Source organism: Trichoplusia ni, chromosome 1 (assembly GCF_003590095.1).
Source record: "Trichoplusia ni isolate ovarian cell line Hi5 chromosome 1, tn1, whole genome shotgun sequence".
In the NCBI taxonomy this organism is placed as follows: domain Eukaryota; kingdom Metazoa; phylum Arthropoda; class Insecta; order Lepidoptera; family Noctuidae; genus Trichoplusia; species Trichoplusia ni.
In genome coordinates, this window is record NC_039478.1 from 5,431,273 (window position 1) to 5,449,760 (window position 18,488).

The 18,488-nt window shown below is 35.2% G+C and overlaps 2 protein-coding genes across 2 annotated transcripts in view; one reads left to right on the plus strand and one right to left on the minus strand.

Annotated features, from left to right (window-relative positions):
- Positions 1-164: 164 nt before the first annotated feature.
- Positions 165-2,296, plus strand: LOC113491763 (NFU1 iron-sulfur cluster scaffold homolog, mitochondrial-like). Its single transcript, XM_026868929.1, has 5 exons — positions 165-365; positions 507-730; positions 865-1,050; positions 1,310-1,497; positions 2,046-2,296. The coding sequence occupies exons 1-5, from the start codon at positions 292-294 to the stop codon at positions 2,184-2,186; spliced, it is 813 nt and encodes a 270-aa protein (XP_026724730.1). The 5' UTR covers positions 165-291; the 3' UTR covers positions 2,187-2,296.
- A 239-nt stretch (positions 2,297-2,535) lies between these two features.
- LOC113491843 (protein spaetzle 3) overlaps positions 2,536-18,488 on the minus strand; it is a 40,930-nt gene continuing 24,977 nt past the window's right edge. The window contains exons 3-7 of the mRNA XM_026869017.1: positions 18,208-18,329; positions 6,755-6,879; positions 5,662-5,868; positions 5,220-5,345; positions 2,536-4,081 (exon numbers count right to left, since the gene is read on the minus strand). Of these exons, the coding sequence (XP_026724818.1) occupies positions 3,925-4,081; positions 5,220-5,345; positions 5,662-5,868; positions 6,755-6,879; positions 18,208-18,329 (737 nt within the window). The 3' untranslated portion in view covers positions 2,536-3,924. The remainder of the gene's footprint in view (positions 4,082-5,219; positions 5,346-5,661; positions 5,869-6,754; positions 6,880-18,207; positions 18,330-18,488) is intronic.

Here is an 18,488-nt window from a genome sequence, read left to right on the forward strand (position 1 = left end):
AATATATGGTTCTTTATTGAGACATTATAATATATATTATATTGTCTTTATTTATAAGAACCCACATATGGCCCCACACCTTTTCATATCAAAACATTTTAACCCTTGAAAACTAAGCTGTATGGCCAAAACCTATGCCCTCCCTCATATATAATATTACACTGTCAGTGTCATTGTCAAAGTCGAAATTGACAATAAAATTATCTTGAAAAATTACGTTTTCTAGCTGTATTTACATTTATTAGTATCGCAGTTAAATTCCGATTTTGACTGTCGGAAAAATCTTCAAAAATGTTGAGAAACTTCTTTAGATTTCAAAGAACGAGTACTCAATGTGGACGTTTATGCGTTGCAAATTTACGCAGGTAACGTAGTGAACATCTGAGCCGTCAGACTTGAATACTTTTAATACAAAATTTATGTATTTTTCCTAGGTTTTACCTAAAGCAATCCATCTGAATTTATATAGCAGGCTTTAAATTATTATATCGTTTTTTTATTTGCAGCCAAAACTCCGTGAAACATTTCAGTGGACTATCACAAGCTGTGCAAAGAAATGTCAACAAGAAGGTTCCCATTTTAAACACATGTGTTTGCCGAACCATGTTCATACAGACACAGGATACACCCAATCCGAATAGTTTAAAATTTTTGCCTGGTACCAAAGTATTGGAACCTGGCCAAACTATGGATTTTCCTAATATTGGAGCAGCACAGTGCAGCCCCCTAGGTATTGTAATAATGATTACCATATTTTAAACCAGTGTATTTTCACCATAAATATTTTTTACACAGTTAGCCCCATACGATGATCAATGTACATTAAACTCTGCTTTCATGTATACAATGTAAAAATTCTTTCAGCTAAAATGATCTTCCGTATTGAGGGTGTGAAATCAGTTTTCTTTGGACCTGAGTTTGTGACAGTCACCAAGAACGATGATGATGTTGATTGGAGGCTCCTGAAACCCGATATATTTGCAACCATCATGGACTTCTTTGCTAGCGGTTTACCCGTCATCATAGATGCGAAACCTTCTGGTGATACACGTAAGATAAAAAATACCTTATCTTGTGCTATTCCAGCAAGTCATTAACATTTGGAATAATTTTAATTATGATTTACTGTAATATTTTCATAACAAGGCTGTCGAGACTTGATGCATGTATAGTTAGCTAATTACTTTCATTATATAATTGAGAAAAAAACTGCTTTTGGCAACCATTAAATTGACATTTACCCGTCTTATTACTCTCAGTTTTGTGAGAAATAGCAAAATATTTATATCAAATGTTTAACTGTTTATAGAAATAAACGAAGATGATGATGAAGTGGTTCAAATGATAAAGGAGCTTCTTGACACAAGAATCAGGCCGACAGTCCAGGAAGACGGTGGAGATGTGCTATTTGTTGACTTCAAGGATGGATTACTGCGTCTCAAGATGCAGGGGTCCTGCTCCTCTTGCCCTAGTTCCATTGTTACCTTGAAGAATGGAGTAAGTATCAAATGCCATAACATAAATTGATGGTAGAAGAATAAAAACAAGAATATATTGTTCAAGTGTGTATTTATGTCCAATAAAGTAAGCATAAGTAAAGTGAGTAATAAAAATAATATTTTAAACTATCTTGATAGAATACTTCATTATCACTTTCACAGGTTGCCCAAATAGGTGGGTACTTTTTTTGCCATAGAAGGCCAAAACAACTGAAAAACTCTTTTTTTAATCTTTTTAACTTTAGTTATAATTTTTAGTGTAGTTGTATCTAGAGTTCAATCCACATATTCTATTATGGGTTCATAAAGTTCCATTCACTTATCATTTGGATGGCATGGAAAATAGCAAAGGCCTACCTTTTGATCATCTGGTGACACGGCGTTGATACATTAGTCAAGTAATTTTATTCTCTAAATCTCAAGTCTAATCTTAGTCCATATAGATGTATACAGGGTGGAAGGGACGTCATACCGATCCCGTGAACCAGGAATTTTTCATTCACCCTTTCACCCATTCATTAATGTTATTGTTATTTCTTACCACAGGTACAAAACATGATGCAGTTCTACATCCCAGAAGTGGTAGCCGTCGAACAAATCGAAGATGAAGGCGACAAAGTCAGTGACAAGGTCTTCAAAGAATTTGAGCAATTAAAAAATAAAGAGAAAGAGAAAACTGAATCTTAAAAAAAAATCTTCAAGTACATATGTAAGTAGTAACGTGATATGTATATAAATAGACCTGTTTTATTCATTTTAATTACTAAAGTAAATAAATTGTGTTGATATTATTGTTTTAATTTTTTGTTTTTTTATAAAATCGATTTGGGGCCTTTTTAGAGGTCATGCTAGATAGTAATGTTTTAGTGGTAAAACAAATTGCTGTTTTTAAAGCACCTTCTGTGAAAAAATTACTGCAGATTTTTAAATTTTGTTGTACGAGTCTTAATTCTAGATAGACTTTTTCTTCATAGGTATCATGTGAAACACAAACTTATTTTGGTACAATTTTTTGGGCAAATAATAAAAACAATACTATATTCCATTGCACTTTTATTATTCAAAGGTAAAGTTCTTTTCATTATATCTGAGTATCATTAAGGTCGAACACTCAAAAGCCGCTCAAATTTAAGTCGCCCTCAATTGCCATTCTGTATCCCACTTCAAGGAGTAAAGTGGCGACAGATGACCATTTAAGAACATCTTAAAGTTAAGTTGCGTTGGTGTATTCCATCTTTGCGCTTTCCAACTATTGTCAAATTAAAATCGATTAGTTTGTACAAAATTGATTAAAAAATAGAGATCGATTCAACCAAATTTTTGCTGGAAAACCGTCTGTGTAACTAAAATACACATTATATAAATACAAAAAAATAAAATTGATATATTAGTAGGTTGCTTAAACTAAACAAGTTAAAACTTACTAAAAAAAACTTAAATTACATACACAGAATAAGTATACAAAAATTGCAAACTAAAATATATTTTGTAATTATTTTTCTATATCATTTAAATAGACTATGTACCTATAAAACTATACAATGGCAGTGTTCCATTTTATATTCAAACTTAATTTATTTGTCGCTTATACTATCTAAATAAAAAAATGTAATGAACAGGCGACAAAGCAGAACAAGAAATAAATGTCGCAATTTATATGTGCCTGTCAATCTGTCAAAAATAAGCTAAAAAAATAAACAAGCAAACTGCTCTTAAGCCGAGTAAATGAATAAGCCAAGGTACCTAATCATAAATACGTTTTACGTAAGTTTATTCTAGTGATTGCAAAATTAAGCTATTTTTTAGATGAACTTAAAACTATGACATGAGTGTTTCTTATAAGTAATTGCCTCTTTTAATAAGTTTAAAGATATAATGAAAAAAGGTTGAATGTATTTTCTAGCATTTTTTTCAAATTTAAAACGCCAGGAAGCGACAAAACGACAAAATGCATGCAGGCAGCAGATATGAAACGAATTATACTTAAATAGAGGTAAATATAGTATCCCCCAGTTTCAAAAAGACAAGCTTCTAGCTTTAGAACTCGGGATTTTGGTTTTGTACGTATTACTTTTATCTACATATCAATTCCAACTACTTTAGTGTTCTAAAAATTTAATCAAAAATATAATCCTGAACTGATTTGCAACGCTACGAAGGACTAAACTACGCTTGTCGCTCTTTCTTAACAACCAAGCAATACGGTGCAGTTACTATGAACTATTAAATCGGACTGTTGCCGTATGGGACAGAGATGCTGCTAGTTAAAATATAGATCGGCGTCTCTCTTACACGATCCGTGAAAAAGAGAGACAGCATTACACTGTGTGTATAGCCTTGTCTCTCTTCATCAGTAAGAGTCCTGCTTTAAAAGCTCATAGAACAGGCAGTATAATGAATTAACTAATTATGTTTGAGAAGTATATCAAGGATTGCATCTGCAGACACAGCAGGACGGGAATAGGAACCAGTCCATGAAAATTCCAGCGCAGTCATCGTTAGGGTCGTAGGCTAAGAGCCTATGCCATTTGTACTTCTGTTCGCACCCGCAATCGCGAGTGCAGCGGGCCGTTGTCGTCTTACTGTAACGAAAAAAGGTCTGAATGAGAAAATGAAATTTGGATAAGTAGGTCCCTTACCTAAATGGAAAGTTTTTAATAGGGTAATTGTAGGTATTGGAATGAATCTAATAATATAAATCTCTTTAGTACGTCACGCAGATTTCCAAATAATATTGAATGCGTATTTTTGCATTTACAAATGATATAAGATATATGTTTTATTATTAGTCGTATAGTTTATTTTTTCTTGTTAAATTCAGTATTTTTTGGATAATAGGTAATAATTTATCTTCTATACCTATATCAGGTCAAACGAATGGTCTAAAAGAGAAACATCTATCGGTCCGTATAACGGCGAAATAGCATGAAAGGCAATTCGTCAACCAAATTAACAATAGGTAATGCTCATACAAGAAAAACTACTGGGCTAAACTCAATTAAATTTTATGGGACCAAATGGCAACAACGAACGCTATCCGCGTCGAACAAAAAAATACTGACGTAAATCGGATCACAAATCACTGTACATTATTTAATTTTATGTTCAAAAATAATGTACATACGTAATTAGGAATTAAGTATACTAAAAAAAAATCCCGGCCGAAATGAGAACCTCTTTGGAGACGGTTGAAAATACGTTGCTAGTGAAGTAACGACCTCATCACGCCCTAGGTGTGTTTCGAATTTAAAGTTATTAACTTAAGCTGCAATAACCTGCAGCGAGATTTTCCGAAAGGGTTACCGTAAACCCGGTTCACGAAGGTTAAAGGAACTTAGGAAGGAATACGGTGGGTTTTAGTCAGTAGAAGTCTGACACTTCCTTTCTCTCAACCCAAAGTGGAGGAAGTCATTCGATGACTTGACACATAACTTGACTTGACACGAAAAAAAAGGTTCAGTCATAAAGAAACTGTCTACACTTACTGACGTACGGTCACTAAGTATGAACTGTAACCGAATGTTCGTATACACGTAGGTAATTATGTAAGCTTTTGGAACTTACACATACGAAGCTTCAAAGAACTCGGACAAAACGCAATAAAGGAGACAGCCAAGTCCATAACTGTAGTATTCGGTAACAAGTTTTAAAACGAGGCTTTAAGGTTAACGACAGTTTACATAAACCGACAAGACAAGTGCACATTTGAATGCAATATACCTGCACGTTTCCTGATGAATCGCCTGTTCAAAATGCATAGTGTTAACGATTGCACGTAGCTTTCTCGCCGAGTTGAGCGCCCAATAGGGCGTCATTATTTCTGTCTTGCTTTCGCATGCGTCCACTCTGGAATTCAAAACGAATTTATATTTAATATGCCTTGTAGCTTTTCGTTGTTGACTTGTTTACTTAATTTTGAGCATTAAAATGCAGAGCTTTTATATCACATTAATTGTCTTGTACCTATGTACCAACAACGAAAGTCTCTCCGCTCTTTGTGTTTTATTGTCATTTGCTCATGTGGATGGATCCTTGAATATTAAATGATTTATCTACTTATTGCAGAGAAGAACTTAAGATAAATTAAAAGGAACATCTTCCGTGGAGTACTCCATCCTCTGAACCATCTTGTAATTTTGGTTTATTGTTCGAAAGAACTGACCTGCCAGTGTTGTTGACAGCTTGTGCGTCTGGCAACGGGGTGTTGGCAGCTTGCCGTACATGCCTGAAGTAGGAGTCGCCAGTCGCGTCGTGCATGTCTGGCACTCCTGGCGCCCTCCTCACTCTGTTCCCAGCAGGCGTAGTGAACGAACCGTACATCCTCTTTATTAAAGCCTTGTTCTCGTCTATGAAGTTCTCGATCTTATCTCTGAAAGAAGAAATATGTATAAGTAGCTGATCCAGCGAACTTCAGAGCCGTGGGATTTGTGAATCTAATCCATTCAGAACGCCAAACAAATGCATATCTACAGGTCCTAAGATTCGATTTCTTAACATTCATATTTGGATTTAAATTAAATTATCTTCTCGAGATCAAGAAAACAAAAACATATTATGTAACTACTGTAACTAGTAGGTATTGATTCGTGAATAAATAACAGGTGGTGCAACAATGGGTATTTTAATCTAGACCGAATTGTATTTTGGGAATCTAAAATGAACAATTGTGAAATACCTAAAGATTGTCGGTGTGCAGACAATGTGTTTTTTTGACGGTTATATTTTGAAAACAATACTGATTGACTAACAGTCTCTAACAATATTATTATTTACTTAATACACAATGTCCTCGAATAAGAGTTCCTACTAAGAGTACCTAAGGACTAGAGTTTATTTTATGATTAACGATTTATCAACAATCGACCATTTAAAAACAACTCCAAATCACAATCACACAACGGCATCAAGTCCCAAACCAAGCAAAGCTTGCATTATCAGTCCATAGATAATATGTAAAAATTACACCCAGACACAGAATAAAATATGATCGGGCTCATCACACAAACATTTAATTTTGTCCTTTGTGGGAATGGAACCCACGACCCTCGGCTGTAGCAGTCAGAGCCACTACCATTAGACCAACAGGCCAGTCTATCAACCCCATATACGGTCAAATATTGCCATTGAGTTTCAATTAAGTCAGAAACAGCTCATATAGCACCTGCATCTTCTACCGCGCTATTCCCAGTGTATAATGACACCTTATGAATGAAAGGAGGTGCCTTTTGTATCTACAGAATTTATAAAATACTTACAATGGATAAGTATTGCCCGCTGTTGGACAATATAGCTGGAAGTTACGCTTCACGCACGGAACCCCTCTGATGATTTGACCCTGAAGTTCGTAGCCCAGTGCTAAAGATAACGCCGTCCATAATATCTGTAAAAAATGGAAACAAATGATTAGGCATGCAAGGTATGTGCGTTTCACGGCTGGATCAGGGATTCAATACGTTTTCTTGGTCAGGGACTATTATTGTTGTTAAAACAGATCGAGGCTCTAATGTGGCTATTTTTGGAACAAATTGTGATGAATGCGGAACCAGAATATTAGGGGTATATCTGTGGCCGATAATATTTACCCATCAGTCCCACCCAGTCATTCGTAGACAGTATTTTCTATTGTGGTTGTGAACCCCTGATATAGAAAAAACTTACATCGTATCAGTGTACCATTCCGAGGATTGTTACTCGGCAAAAGCAAATAAAACATACTCTAATAGTTGTGAAATCGATATAACGAATACATTTTTTTACAACCGCAACACCTGAATCCAAGTAGCAGAGAGTGAACTCATGAAATTCTAAAAATCTCGCTCTCCCGAATTGACATTTACCACTTTTAAGCACTCGCGGCGAAAAGAAATCAAATGGTAACTGTAAACACTTATACGAAAAAAAATGAAGACTTTGAATGAGGGTAGCCAAGTATTTTTGATTGCCCTTTTATAGAACCTTCCTACTCTACCACTGAGATATTCACTTGATGATAGAAACAGGTACCACAATTAATGAGCGCGACGTGTCGCAGGTTCGATCCCCGTGTAGGACAAGCGTTTGTGTGAACCACGAATGCTTGTCCTGAGTCTGAGTGTCTTTGCGCATGTTACTTGAAACCCCTTGCGCCATAATATTTTTTTTTAACGCGGCGTAGTTTTAAAAACATAAAAATATTTTTAAGAGTTTACTCAATTACGCCAGGAAATATTCAGGTATAGCTTTGCATTTCAGATTAAATTATGAGTAACATTTACCTGCCTACTTTTGTAAAGCATTAATTCATTACCTAATATAATTTGTCTGATAGAGACTTGCTCTATGTGAAGATCTTTATTTAATGTCTACGTTTTCTTTAAGACATACTGGACATCTCATAAAAATGTAGTCAAGTATTGTAGATAGGTACTAATGGGTACATAACTACATAAATAATAAGATTCTAGTGCTAGCGTACTAACATAGTTACATAAATCACATTTATGTTCATTTTCCCCCTTCAAGTTACGCGGAAGTCTAAGCCGTCATGTGTTGGCACGATCTCAGATCTTACAATGGATAGTATGCCCGCTGTTGGGACAATATAGCTGGAAGTTACGCTTCACGCACGGAACCCCTCTGATGATTTGACCCTGAAGTTCGTAGCCCAGTGCTAAAGATAACGCCGTCCATAATATCTGTAAAAAATGGAAACAAATGATTAGGCATGCAAGGTATGTGCGTTTCACGGCTGGATCAGGGATTCAATACGTTTTCTTGGTCAGGGACTATTATTGTTGTTAAAACAGATCGAGGCTCTAATGTGGCTATTTTTGGAACAAATTGTGATGAATGCGGAACCAGAATATTAGGGGTATATCTGTGGCCGATAATATTTACCCATCAGTCCCACCCAGTCATTCGTAGACAGTATTTTCTATTGTGGTTGTGAACCCCTGATATAGAAAAAACTTACATCGTATCAGTGTACCATTCCGAGGATTGTTACTCGGCAAAAGCAAATAAAACATACTCTAATAGTTGTGAAATCGATATAACGAATACATTTTTTTACAACCGCAACACCTGAATCCAAGTAGCAGAGAGTGAACTCATGAAATTCTAAAAATCTCGCTCTCCCGAATTGACATTTACCACTTTTAAGCACTCGCGGCGAAAAGAAATCAAATGGTAACTGTAAACACTTATACGAAAAAAAATGAAGACTTTGAATGAGGGTAGCCAAGTATTTTTGATTGCCCTTTTATAGAACCTTCCTACTCTACCACTGAGATATTCACTTGATGATAGAAACAGGTACCACAATTAATGAGCGCGACGTGTCGCAGGTTCGATCCCCGTGTAGGACAAGCGTTTGTGTGAACCACGAATGCTTGTCCTGAGTCTGAGTGTCTTTGCGCATGTTACTTGAAACCCCTTGCGCCATAATATTTTTTTTTAACGCGGCGTAGTTTTAAAAACATAAAAATATTTTTAAGAGTTTACTCAATTACGCCAGGAAATATTCAGGTATAGCTTTGCATTTCAGATTAAATTATGAGTAACATTTACCTGCCTACTTTTGTAAAGCATTAATTCATTACCTAATATAATTTGTCTGATAGAGACTTGCTCTATGTGAAGATCTTTATTTAATGTCTACGTTTTCTTTAAGACATACTGGACATCTCATAAAAATGTAGTCAAGTATTGTAGATAGGTACTAATGGGTACATAACTACATAAATAATAAGATTCTAGTGCTAGCGTACTAACATAGTTACATAAATCACATTTATGTTCATTTTCCCCCTTCAAGTTACGCGGAAGTCTAAGCCGTCATGTGTTGGCACGATCTCAAAATGCTGTAACAAAATCTTGGTTTTCATTCGTAATTAGGAATCAGAATGACTTCCAACCGTAGGCTATCATCTATCGGTTTTACTTTTTTATTTCAGTGAGAAAAGAGTTTTTTTATATACAAGCCTTCCTTGACTAGACTGAAGGATAATTAGAGTAGAGACAAGTCAAAAATACATAATATAGGTTTTGGTTTTAATTTTGAAATAGGTATCAAGAATCGGTAAGTGTTTTTACTGATTCTATACTATTACTAATTTATAAGGTAAAACTAAAAACTGTTTCTAAAATATCATTAAAATTTGGATTTGATGAACTACAAATGCTTAAAAGTCAAGCTATGGAGAGAATTTAGGGGTTATACTTATTAGTATTAAGGGCGTATTTTTTAATTTTGAATCCAATAAGATTAAGATTAAATATTTTTCGATGAAACTAACGTAACGAGCAATCCTCGTACCCTTACCCTACTTCACAATAGTTCACAGACCTTACATCACAAACCTACTCTATTATTCAAACACATGCAGAAACACTTGTTTTACAAGACACGGAGCCACAGGGTCACAAAATTGCTGAACCAAAAAACGTAAAGTACAAAGTTGAACACTCACTTTGAAGCTGAACAAATCCATGTCCGGTACCGGATTTATGTTTTAATTTATACGTCCTGCTACTGCAGAGTGTGTTAATTAACTGAACGGATTCCAAATAAAAAACAATAAACATAAAAAAAACATGGTTAACACAAAGCGACTGTGTTACACCCGATCATGTTCACAAGATACGTCCGGTGATAAACAACATAAAAAGTCCTCGTTTCCCACAGCATTTTATTCAACACAACTTTAAAAGGCCTCACAAGGTATAAAAAATATATTTTAATTTTGCAATCTATTGTTATTCTAGTTTATGCATAAAATGTGACTGACATAAAACACTCATTGAGATTCATAATGGCGAACGCTACAGAACAAGCACTTGCTTAGAATATTCAATTTCGCGTGCAAGAATATATACTTTATCATATTCAAATAAAAAATGCATATTTATTGTAGTGATTTATACTGAATTAAAATTTTGGAATATATAAAATGGGAAACTGGATCGTCATTAATTTCGCAAGTTCGTATTTAGCAATTCAAAAGCTATTCTGCATATTAAAAGGCAACTGTGTCAATAACCTTGCATGGAACGTAATAAATTTGCATATCTACTAAGTACAAGCAAAAAATAACTAGCGAGGCGCCTGTCTTCTGGCGCCGTAACTTAGCAAATGATTTATTTGACTTGTCTAAAAAGTGGCCGCGCTTGTGTCGCGCGCGAAAAATTCATTCGCGTTCACTATAGATTCACCTTGTGAAACTTTTTACGAATTTGCGAAACGGTAGTCTTTGTCTTTTGATGTTGAATCGGTTTTTTTTTTATTGGAACGGGAAAGTCAGCATCTTTGAGAACATAATTTAAAAAGTGCACATACTTATAGGGAATTCATTTTATGGAAGAAAAATACAACTGATTTTGATTTCAAAATTATATCTCTGAAACCACTCGCATCTTATAATGAAACAATTAAACACCAATTCATCAACATTTATGCGAATTGCTCACAAGCAGTTAAATAAATCGCGAAGGTTTACGATGTTAAGCAAAACTTGATATTAATTCACTTATTTAATTGTAAGATATGTTCCCAGGTCCATCAAATAAAATTTAATGTTTGTTAATGACTGTACAAAGGTCACGGCAGTACACAGAGAAAAAAAATAGCATCTATTTTTCTAGAACAAAACATGTATGAGATGAAATCGTAGGATATGTCTTGAGATAGGTGAGTCGTGTAGCGCCGTCTGAGAGCGCTTAGTGCAGAGCCAAAGCATTTAGAATTAAAATAGTTGATTCTCGGAAGTAAGTATAGATAATTTATAATCGATTTGTCATGTTACATGGTATTTGATTTATTAAGATGAAGTGCATTTTTTCTGATAACGTCTAAAAATCTTGTTATGTCATTTGAGGCGTATAAATATGCTGTCATTTGGGGGTCTGTGGGTGCTCTTGACTCATTTAAATATTAGCGTTCACACCTACTTGTATTTTTTTTGTATACTCCCGGAGTAAGGAATTTAATACTTGTGTCGCGGGGGGTTTTACAAACATACAAACGATATGCACAAAGACACAAAGATTCAGAAAAAGCATTCGTGGATCACACAAATGCTTGTCCTACGCGGGGATCGAACCCGCGACACGTCGCGCACAGAACAAAAATTGCTAAAGGTTTGTCCATCCGTCGGTCACCAGGTCTCATGAACCATGATAAGGTGACAATTTTTTTTTGTTAGTACCTTATAAAATTCTGGTGGGCGAAAAATAAATTTGAGAGTGGAAACTTTGTCACCCAACCATCTATTTGTACAGAACTCTCGCACTTAACTGATATTATTTTGAAGAACCAAGGAATCGATTCCATACGTTCTTTAATGCGTTCTTGTGCCTCGCTACTAATCTCAAAATCAAAAGCAGTCTTACGCACTTATCATTTGAAACAAGTTGTATAATTTTCTGACGCAGGTTGGCAAAAAAATACGATGCCGTTAAGTCCGGTCCGAGTAAAGTTAGAAAAAGCATGATGTTCTTTCAAAACCTGCAAGTTCAATTATTAACAGATACAAATATCCGGTCAGCAGTAATAAATACTACTTAATAGACACAGGAGTGGAGGCCCCTTGCTCCAAATTATTTTCATTCGTGAAAATTAATCGAGCTTCTTTTTAGATGCTTATCACTCTTACAGTGTCAATAATGTAGGCTTCTACCTTGGTTTCTACCGTGATTTCTTTTTTTATCGGGAGTGCTGGGCCCCTAGGCACTGGTCTAAAGTGGCTCATGGATAACTGAATAGACATTCAAAATATGTACTAACAAGCAATTGTTTCATATATCTGCTGCCAGTAATCCAGTAACTAAATCCTTTTAGAACTCAGTCACGATTATGTATAATTCGTAATTTATTTGTTTGATTATTGAATGGCCTTTTTGGTTTGCATTTAATCTACATATAGAATTTATATCATTCACTTCCTGCTATGTTTAGCAATTAAGCCTTCCCACCTCTTTTAGATTGTAATTGGAACTACTTAATGGGTTATTATCGTATTTTAATATCGTCTGCAGACACTAATTAAAAAATATGTCGGCCTACTACCTTTTTAAGTTATTATGGCATTTGTGTAGGTAAGCAAGACGGCACTCTACACGGCGAATAGCCTTGTCTCTCTTCCACACTCACATTTAATTAAATCAGAAAAGAGTTTTCTACAATTTAAGAAACTTCTTTGTCAAAATTGGTTAAAATAGATTGCGTTTTTTTAAATATTGAACACCTTTGTAAGTAGAGTTTCATTGGTAATTTAGGGAATAACAACCTTCGGATATAAGGTTATAAGACTTGTTTTCAAGAACTTGATTAAATAAATGTAAATATTTATTTAACCCACTTTTATACCGTATAAGAAATACCCAAGAAGGCTACACTAGTACAAATAATTAAATTAATTATTTGAATGCAAAAAGTAATAATGAAACTAACTGCGAACCAGCAACACACAGTCACTGACGTCAAAACATAATCGTTTCGTTTTAAAACCTCTTAATTGCAGATAACACGTTATTCTTTGTAGTGTTATAGGTACTTAACTAGTTATTCCCGGCACTATGTCCACGTCCCGTTTTGCGTGATATTAGCAGCTAAATATCTACACTTAATATATAAAGCTGAAGAGTTTGTTTGTTTGAACGCGCTAATCTCAGGAACTACTAGTCCAAATTGAAAATTCTTCTTGTGTTGAATAGACCATTCATCGAGGAAGGTTATAGGCTATATACCATCACGCTGCGACTAATAGGAGCGAAGATACAATGGAAGATGTGAAAAAATAGGGCAGGTATAAATCATAACTTATATCTTCTAACCACGCGGACGAAGTCGCGGGCAACGACTAGTTATTTATAAAGAAAAATATATAAATACTAGCTGCGCCCTTCAAGCTCAACTGCGAATAACCTATGTGTTAATTTCTTTAAAATTTCATGTAAACAAGTGTACCTGTTTATGCGTGAAAGAATCACAAACATTCATACTTTCATACATACAAACATTCGCGTCTGTAATAATATGACACGCGCACGGATAGCCGAGTGGTTGAGGTCCCCACGCCAAACCCACTGTGCCTGAGGTGTCTCAGGTTCAATTCCCACATAGAAAATATATTCATATCATCCACGTATGTTTGCATTGAATGTGGATGTCTTGTGCATGTGACCTAAATGTTCGTGAAACCTCCCCCGACCCAAAGAATAAAATCATCACTTTCGCTGCCTCTTTTGAAAGTTCCAAGTTTTGTCCTATTTTATAATCTGTAAAAAGTTTACCATAGAACGGACGACTTGTAGTATAAATAGACTAATAAATGATTTTGAATGCAACGCCTTATTCAGTAATGGAGCTTCGAGTAGACCACGATTTTGTTAAGTTCTGATACCTAACAAGCGTTAATTCTAAACACGTTTGCGACAATGACATTTTCATGTGACTAACACAGTTCGTTTACTTAATACATGGTAAATGTGGATTTGAACGTTCGTTTGTATGTGCATTTGTCTGTGTGTATGACTGAGAGGTGTTGGTTCGCATTTTAATTTCTCTTGGATCATTTGTTTTTATTTTCCTCTTTGAATTGACTAAGAAGTAGGTACTAAGAAAAGTATGTCACAAGCAAATCATTTTGAATCTTTCATGTTATTTCTAAAGAGGTTTTATGTCGTAATTATTTTATGATGGTTAGTCTCGTGTATTTATGGGGATCGCCCGATTAGTTTTAGGGTAAATCGGAGTCCTTAATCACGAGCTGAGGCGGCAGGGTCGCGAGTAGTCAGTTTGATCCAGATTTATTTGGAAACACATCTTCAAAGTTATACGATATATGTTTTTAATTATTTTAATACACCACCTGGATTGAAACACATTGAAACTTCAAATAGCCTACCCTCACTGAGTTATATCCTCTTGGTGGAAGAAGACCTGTGTCCAGTAGTGGGACATAAATATGACATAAATCATTACATATTCCTAAAGGCTATTTTCAATTAAATATAATTACAAGATAAACGATCAGGAAACGACAAAACAAGAATTAAGCAGACGAGAAGAGGTGAATGCTCTAACCAGCTGTTATAATAGTGAAATAAGGTTATAAATTATGTCTGCAACACGCCGTGTATCATATAAATCCGTCACGTTTTATATTTTATCGTAGAAGCCCACGCTTGTGACTCACAGAGGTTTAGATCGGACGTTTCCAGTGCGCCTACGTTGTCGCAATTTTAATGAGTCCGCGTATAAATAATGGAATTATCGAAAATGTAGTGCGAATTGCTTAGTTCTTAGAACTATTGACTTGACTATTGTTTTTTTTTGCTCGGAATGTTGATGGTAGTTTTTTATGTTTGATTTTTGGTAAAGCTACTGAACTGAAAACTGCTTGAACTCTCGTTTGCTAATAGTAAATGACAGTCACAGTCACAATCATAAGTGTCAACTGTTTCGAATCAATTAAAGCAGATGCAATGATTCAGACATAAATGTATTTCGTATTTAGTTCTTTAGCCTTTCATTTAGAACTGACGCGAGAAAATTCTTTATATTCATATTTATTGATTACTCAATGTAAAATAGTTCAAATCTCTGCCACTACATACGGTGGCGCTAGTGCCTTATTCATCGTTAGTAAAGAAAATACCTGAAAACAAAATACTATGCAACACAATATTTTACCGTCAAGAACATAACAGCGATCTAACTGAGTTTAGTTCCAACTTCTGCCACGGCATGCACTGGCGCTGGTGTATTATCCAACAATATAAACACAAAATTAATATAGGCTGCGGTCTCAATATTCAGTGCATTAGCGCGAAGATTTTAATGCCTTCCATTCAGGAAGAAATTCGTAAGACCAGAACTTAGTACCCAAGTGTCTTGTCTATTGCCAACCATAACTTTGCTGACTGCACTTTGGCTGTTGACTATACTCTCGACGCGGTTGTTTCTTAACGCAATTAGCACCTTTGGACATTTCGTTCATTTGCATACACACTAACTTTATTAAGTAAACAGTATCGGGATACTGACGCAATAGATTTTGCTATAATTGATAAAGAAAGAAGATTGATAGTTCAAACTTTGTATAAGCGCTACTACAATTACGCTAAACCGTGTGGCGGGTTCGATCCCCGCGTAGGTATTCTTTTGCGTGATCCAAAAATGCTTGTTCTGAGACTGGGTGTTTTCGTGGATGTGAAATGAATGTTTGTGAAATTTAAATTCCTTATAACGGCCGAGAGTCGATTTAAATAGACCTCCAAATGTCTATCACAATACTATATTGAATAGTTGCTTAGCGTTTCTTTATTTATTGGCCTCCAGTAAAGCAAATTAAGTTCAAAGAGTGTGTTTGGTCTCTATACTCCTTCAACTAGAGGCGACCATAGCTACGTAAGTAGACTAAATTAATGAGTTACAAATGACACGTCAAATGAGCATATTTGACAAAGGTCCTTGTAACAAACTTTAATCATTCGTTTTTTGCATATCACTTTCCCATATTTCGAGTCGTTTCGTAGGTGTGGCAAACATTTTTATCAAAACAATGCGTCAGAACCAGTCAAGGCATTCTACTACATCAATAAGTCTGAAGAGTAAAGACCTATATTATTCAACGTTTTAACGAAATTTTGCTATACAAATTCATTAATTCACACTCTAAAAAGACGGCCAAGTGCGAATCGGATTCGCGAACGAAATGTTCTGCAAGCCGGAACCCACATTTTAAGGTGCCTTTCGACAAACGGAGTAAATAGTTATGGCATAGATGGCAACCCATCCACAGTCCAACTGTATCAAGTGGAACTTAACCTTCTATCGAACAACTTGTTGCAGTTGTAGTTTAGTCACGAGATGGAATGGGTTCCGAAATTCCGAACATATAAATCTTGCAAAACAATCAGGTCTTTTTGTACGGGTGCAAAGAAATGTCATATTCAGTTTTCCAGTATTTGTTGTAATAGCAACAAGCAATATACACCATCTGTGATTTTTTTAAATGCCTATCATGTTTAAAGAGATGTTTGCCTTATACCTTTTTTGCCTTGAACAGACATGACCAGAGACAGCGATACCATAGTAATATCGTCCCGTTTTATCCTTTAGGTGCGGGGCCCTAAAACCTATGCAATCTTTGTCACCATTCCGTCTCTGATCTTCAAGAGGATTGTTATTCGTAAAATGCGATTAATTACCTATTAACTAAGTAATGTATAATGTGCCCTACATTCTATTTGTTTGTTTAGAATGTTACGTATTTATCTGTTTTATAAGCAACGATTTTAATTACCAGATAATTATGTAGGTCATGGTTATGGTGTTGTATTAGATGGATAGTCTTGGGACATTGCAGTCTTGGGTGCAAAAGAAGCGGGCGGTCTGCCAAGATCCTCAAAAAATGTGATGGAAGAGGATTGTCCCTATTTCTTTAATTTACGTTCCTTTTTTTAATTGGCGCTTAAGAAATTAAAAATCCAGTGAGTCTACTTGCGCGATTTAATGAAGTACCATTCTTATGAAGACGAAACGTCAAGAAATTAGATCGATTGATCGAATGATTATTTAAATAAAAATGGATACAATATTATCCAAGTAAATATGTGTCAAAAAAAAACCAAAGGGTCTACCACGTTTTAAAGTAATATTTTAGTGGTTTTGGTAGCGTGAGAGTGCATCTCTCTTCCACACCGGCATCTCTCTTTAACACCGGTAATGGTGGTAGGTCCTCTAGTCTTCATTACCGTTAGATTTAAATCCTCTCACAAAACTACGATACTTACAGCACAATGTGAACATTAAGCAATATTTTGTTTACCCTAAGCCTTCGAAAACGTGACAGACAATCATTTGTTTTGTCTCTGCTCAAATAATGCACGCTTGTTTAACCTAGCTTTGACAATTTTCATTTGCTCAAATCATTCTTACATGTAAGTACTTATTTATGTTCTTCTAGCTATTTGTGTGGTCGTAAAATGAGCCTTAATGAGCCTTTTGTGTAAGACAATTGTTAACAAAGTTATCTTTAAATAAGAACGTAAACTCGAGAAGTAATTGGCAGTTATTATCTCATTAAGACCTACGTTATATTCGAATTGTCTACGCTTTTTGTTGCGATATTGTTTTACTAGATGGCGCTGTAACACCACAGAGGCAAAAACATAAAAAAACGTGTTCTGATTGATGTAATTAATACGATAAGTGATATTCTGTTCGTGGATAATTAGGTTTACTCACGCGACATAAATGAAGACTAGTAGAGTATTTATTATCGCAAAAACGTAGGTACTATATTATTACGACAATACGAAAGAGGGTTGAAAAAAAGAAGAGATAATGAAGTAAGAGGTTTAGAACGTCATCTCATAATAGACCCCTGAGTGTTTATTACATCCTTCGAAAGTACCTAAAATAAGTGCAGTTGTGAAAGCGATATCGCTCTACGTGTAATGAGCTGTCACGCTTCCACTAAGGGCCCATTTAGACGATGCAAGACTTCCCATGCAAGTTGCAATACATTGTGCAGTCTTGCAGCGAATATCTAATATGGTAATCTTCGCATCGTCTAAATGGGCCTTTATACAAAAATATTACTTTAAGAGATAGTGAGGGGCATTATGGTCTGACGAATATCCTAATTCGTCAGACATGGAATAAAATTATGAAAGTTAAAGCTTACACTATTTCTCATAAAAAAATTACTTGTACACTTACAGGTATTTGGTAGAAGGAGCCATTGTTAATAGTGCGGTATGACGTCAAAGGAACAACAGGCACTGAACCATTGCGCAGGAGTATCGGCCCTTGTAGTGGAGTTACTGAGGGTTGCCCTGAATCTGAAATTAGAAAAATAAAAAATACAATTAATTAAAAAATACAAAATGGGTAGGGGAATATGAACACGGCGTATTCAATACGTGCTAATGACACGTCACGAATGTATGGTGTTTGTTTGTAATTTTCTTGTTGATATTTTTGATGTACCCATAAAATAC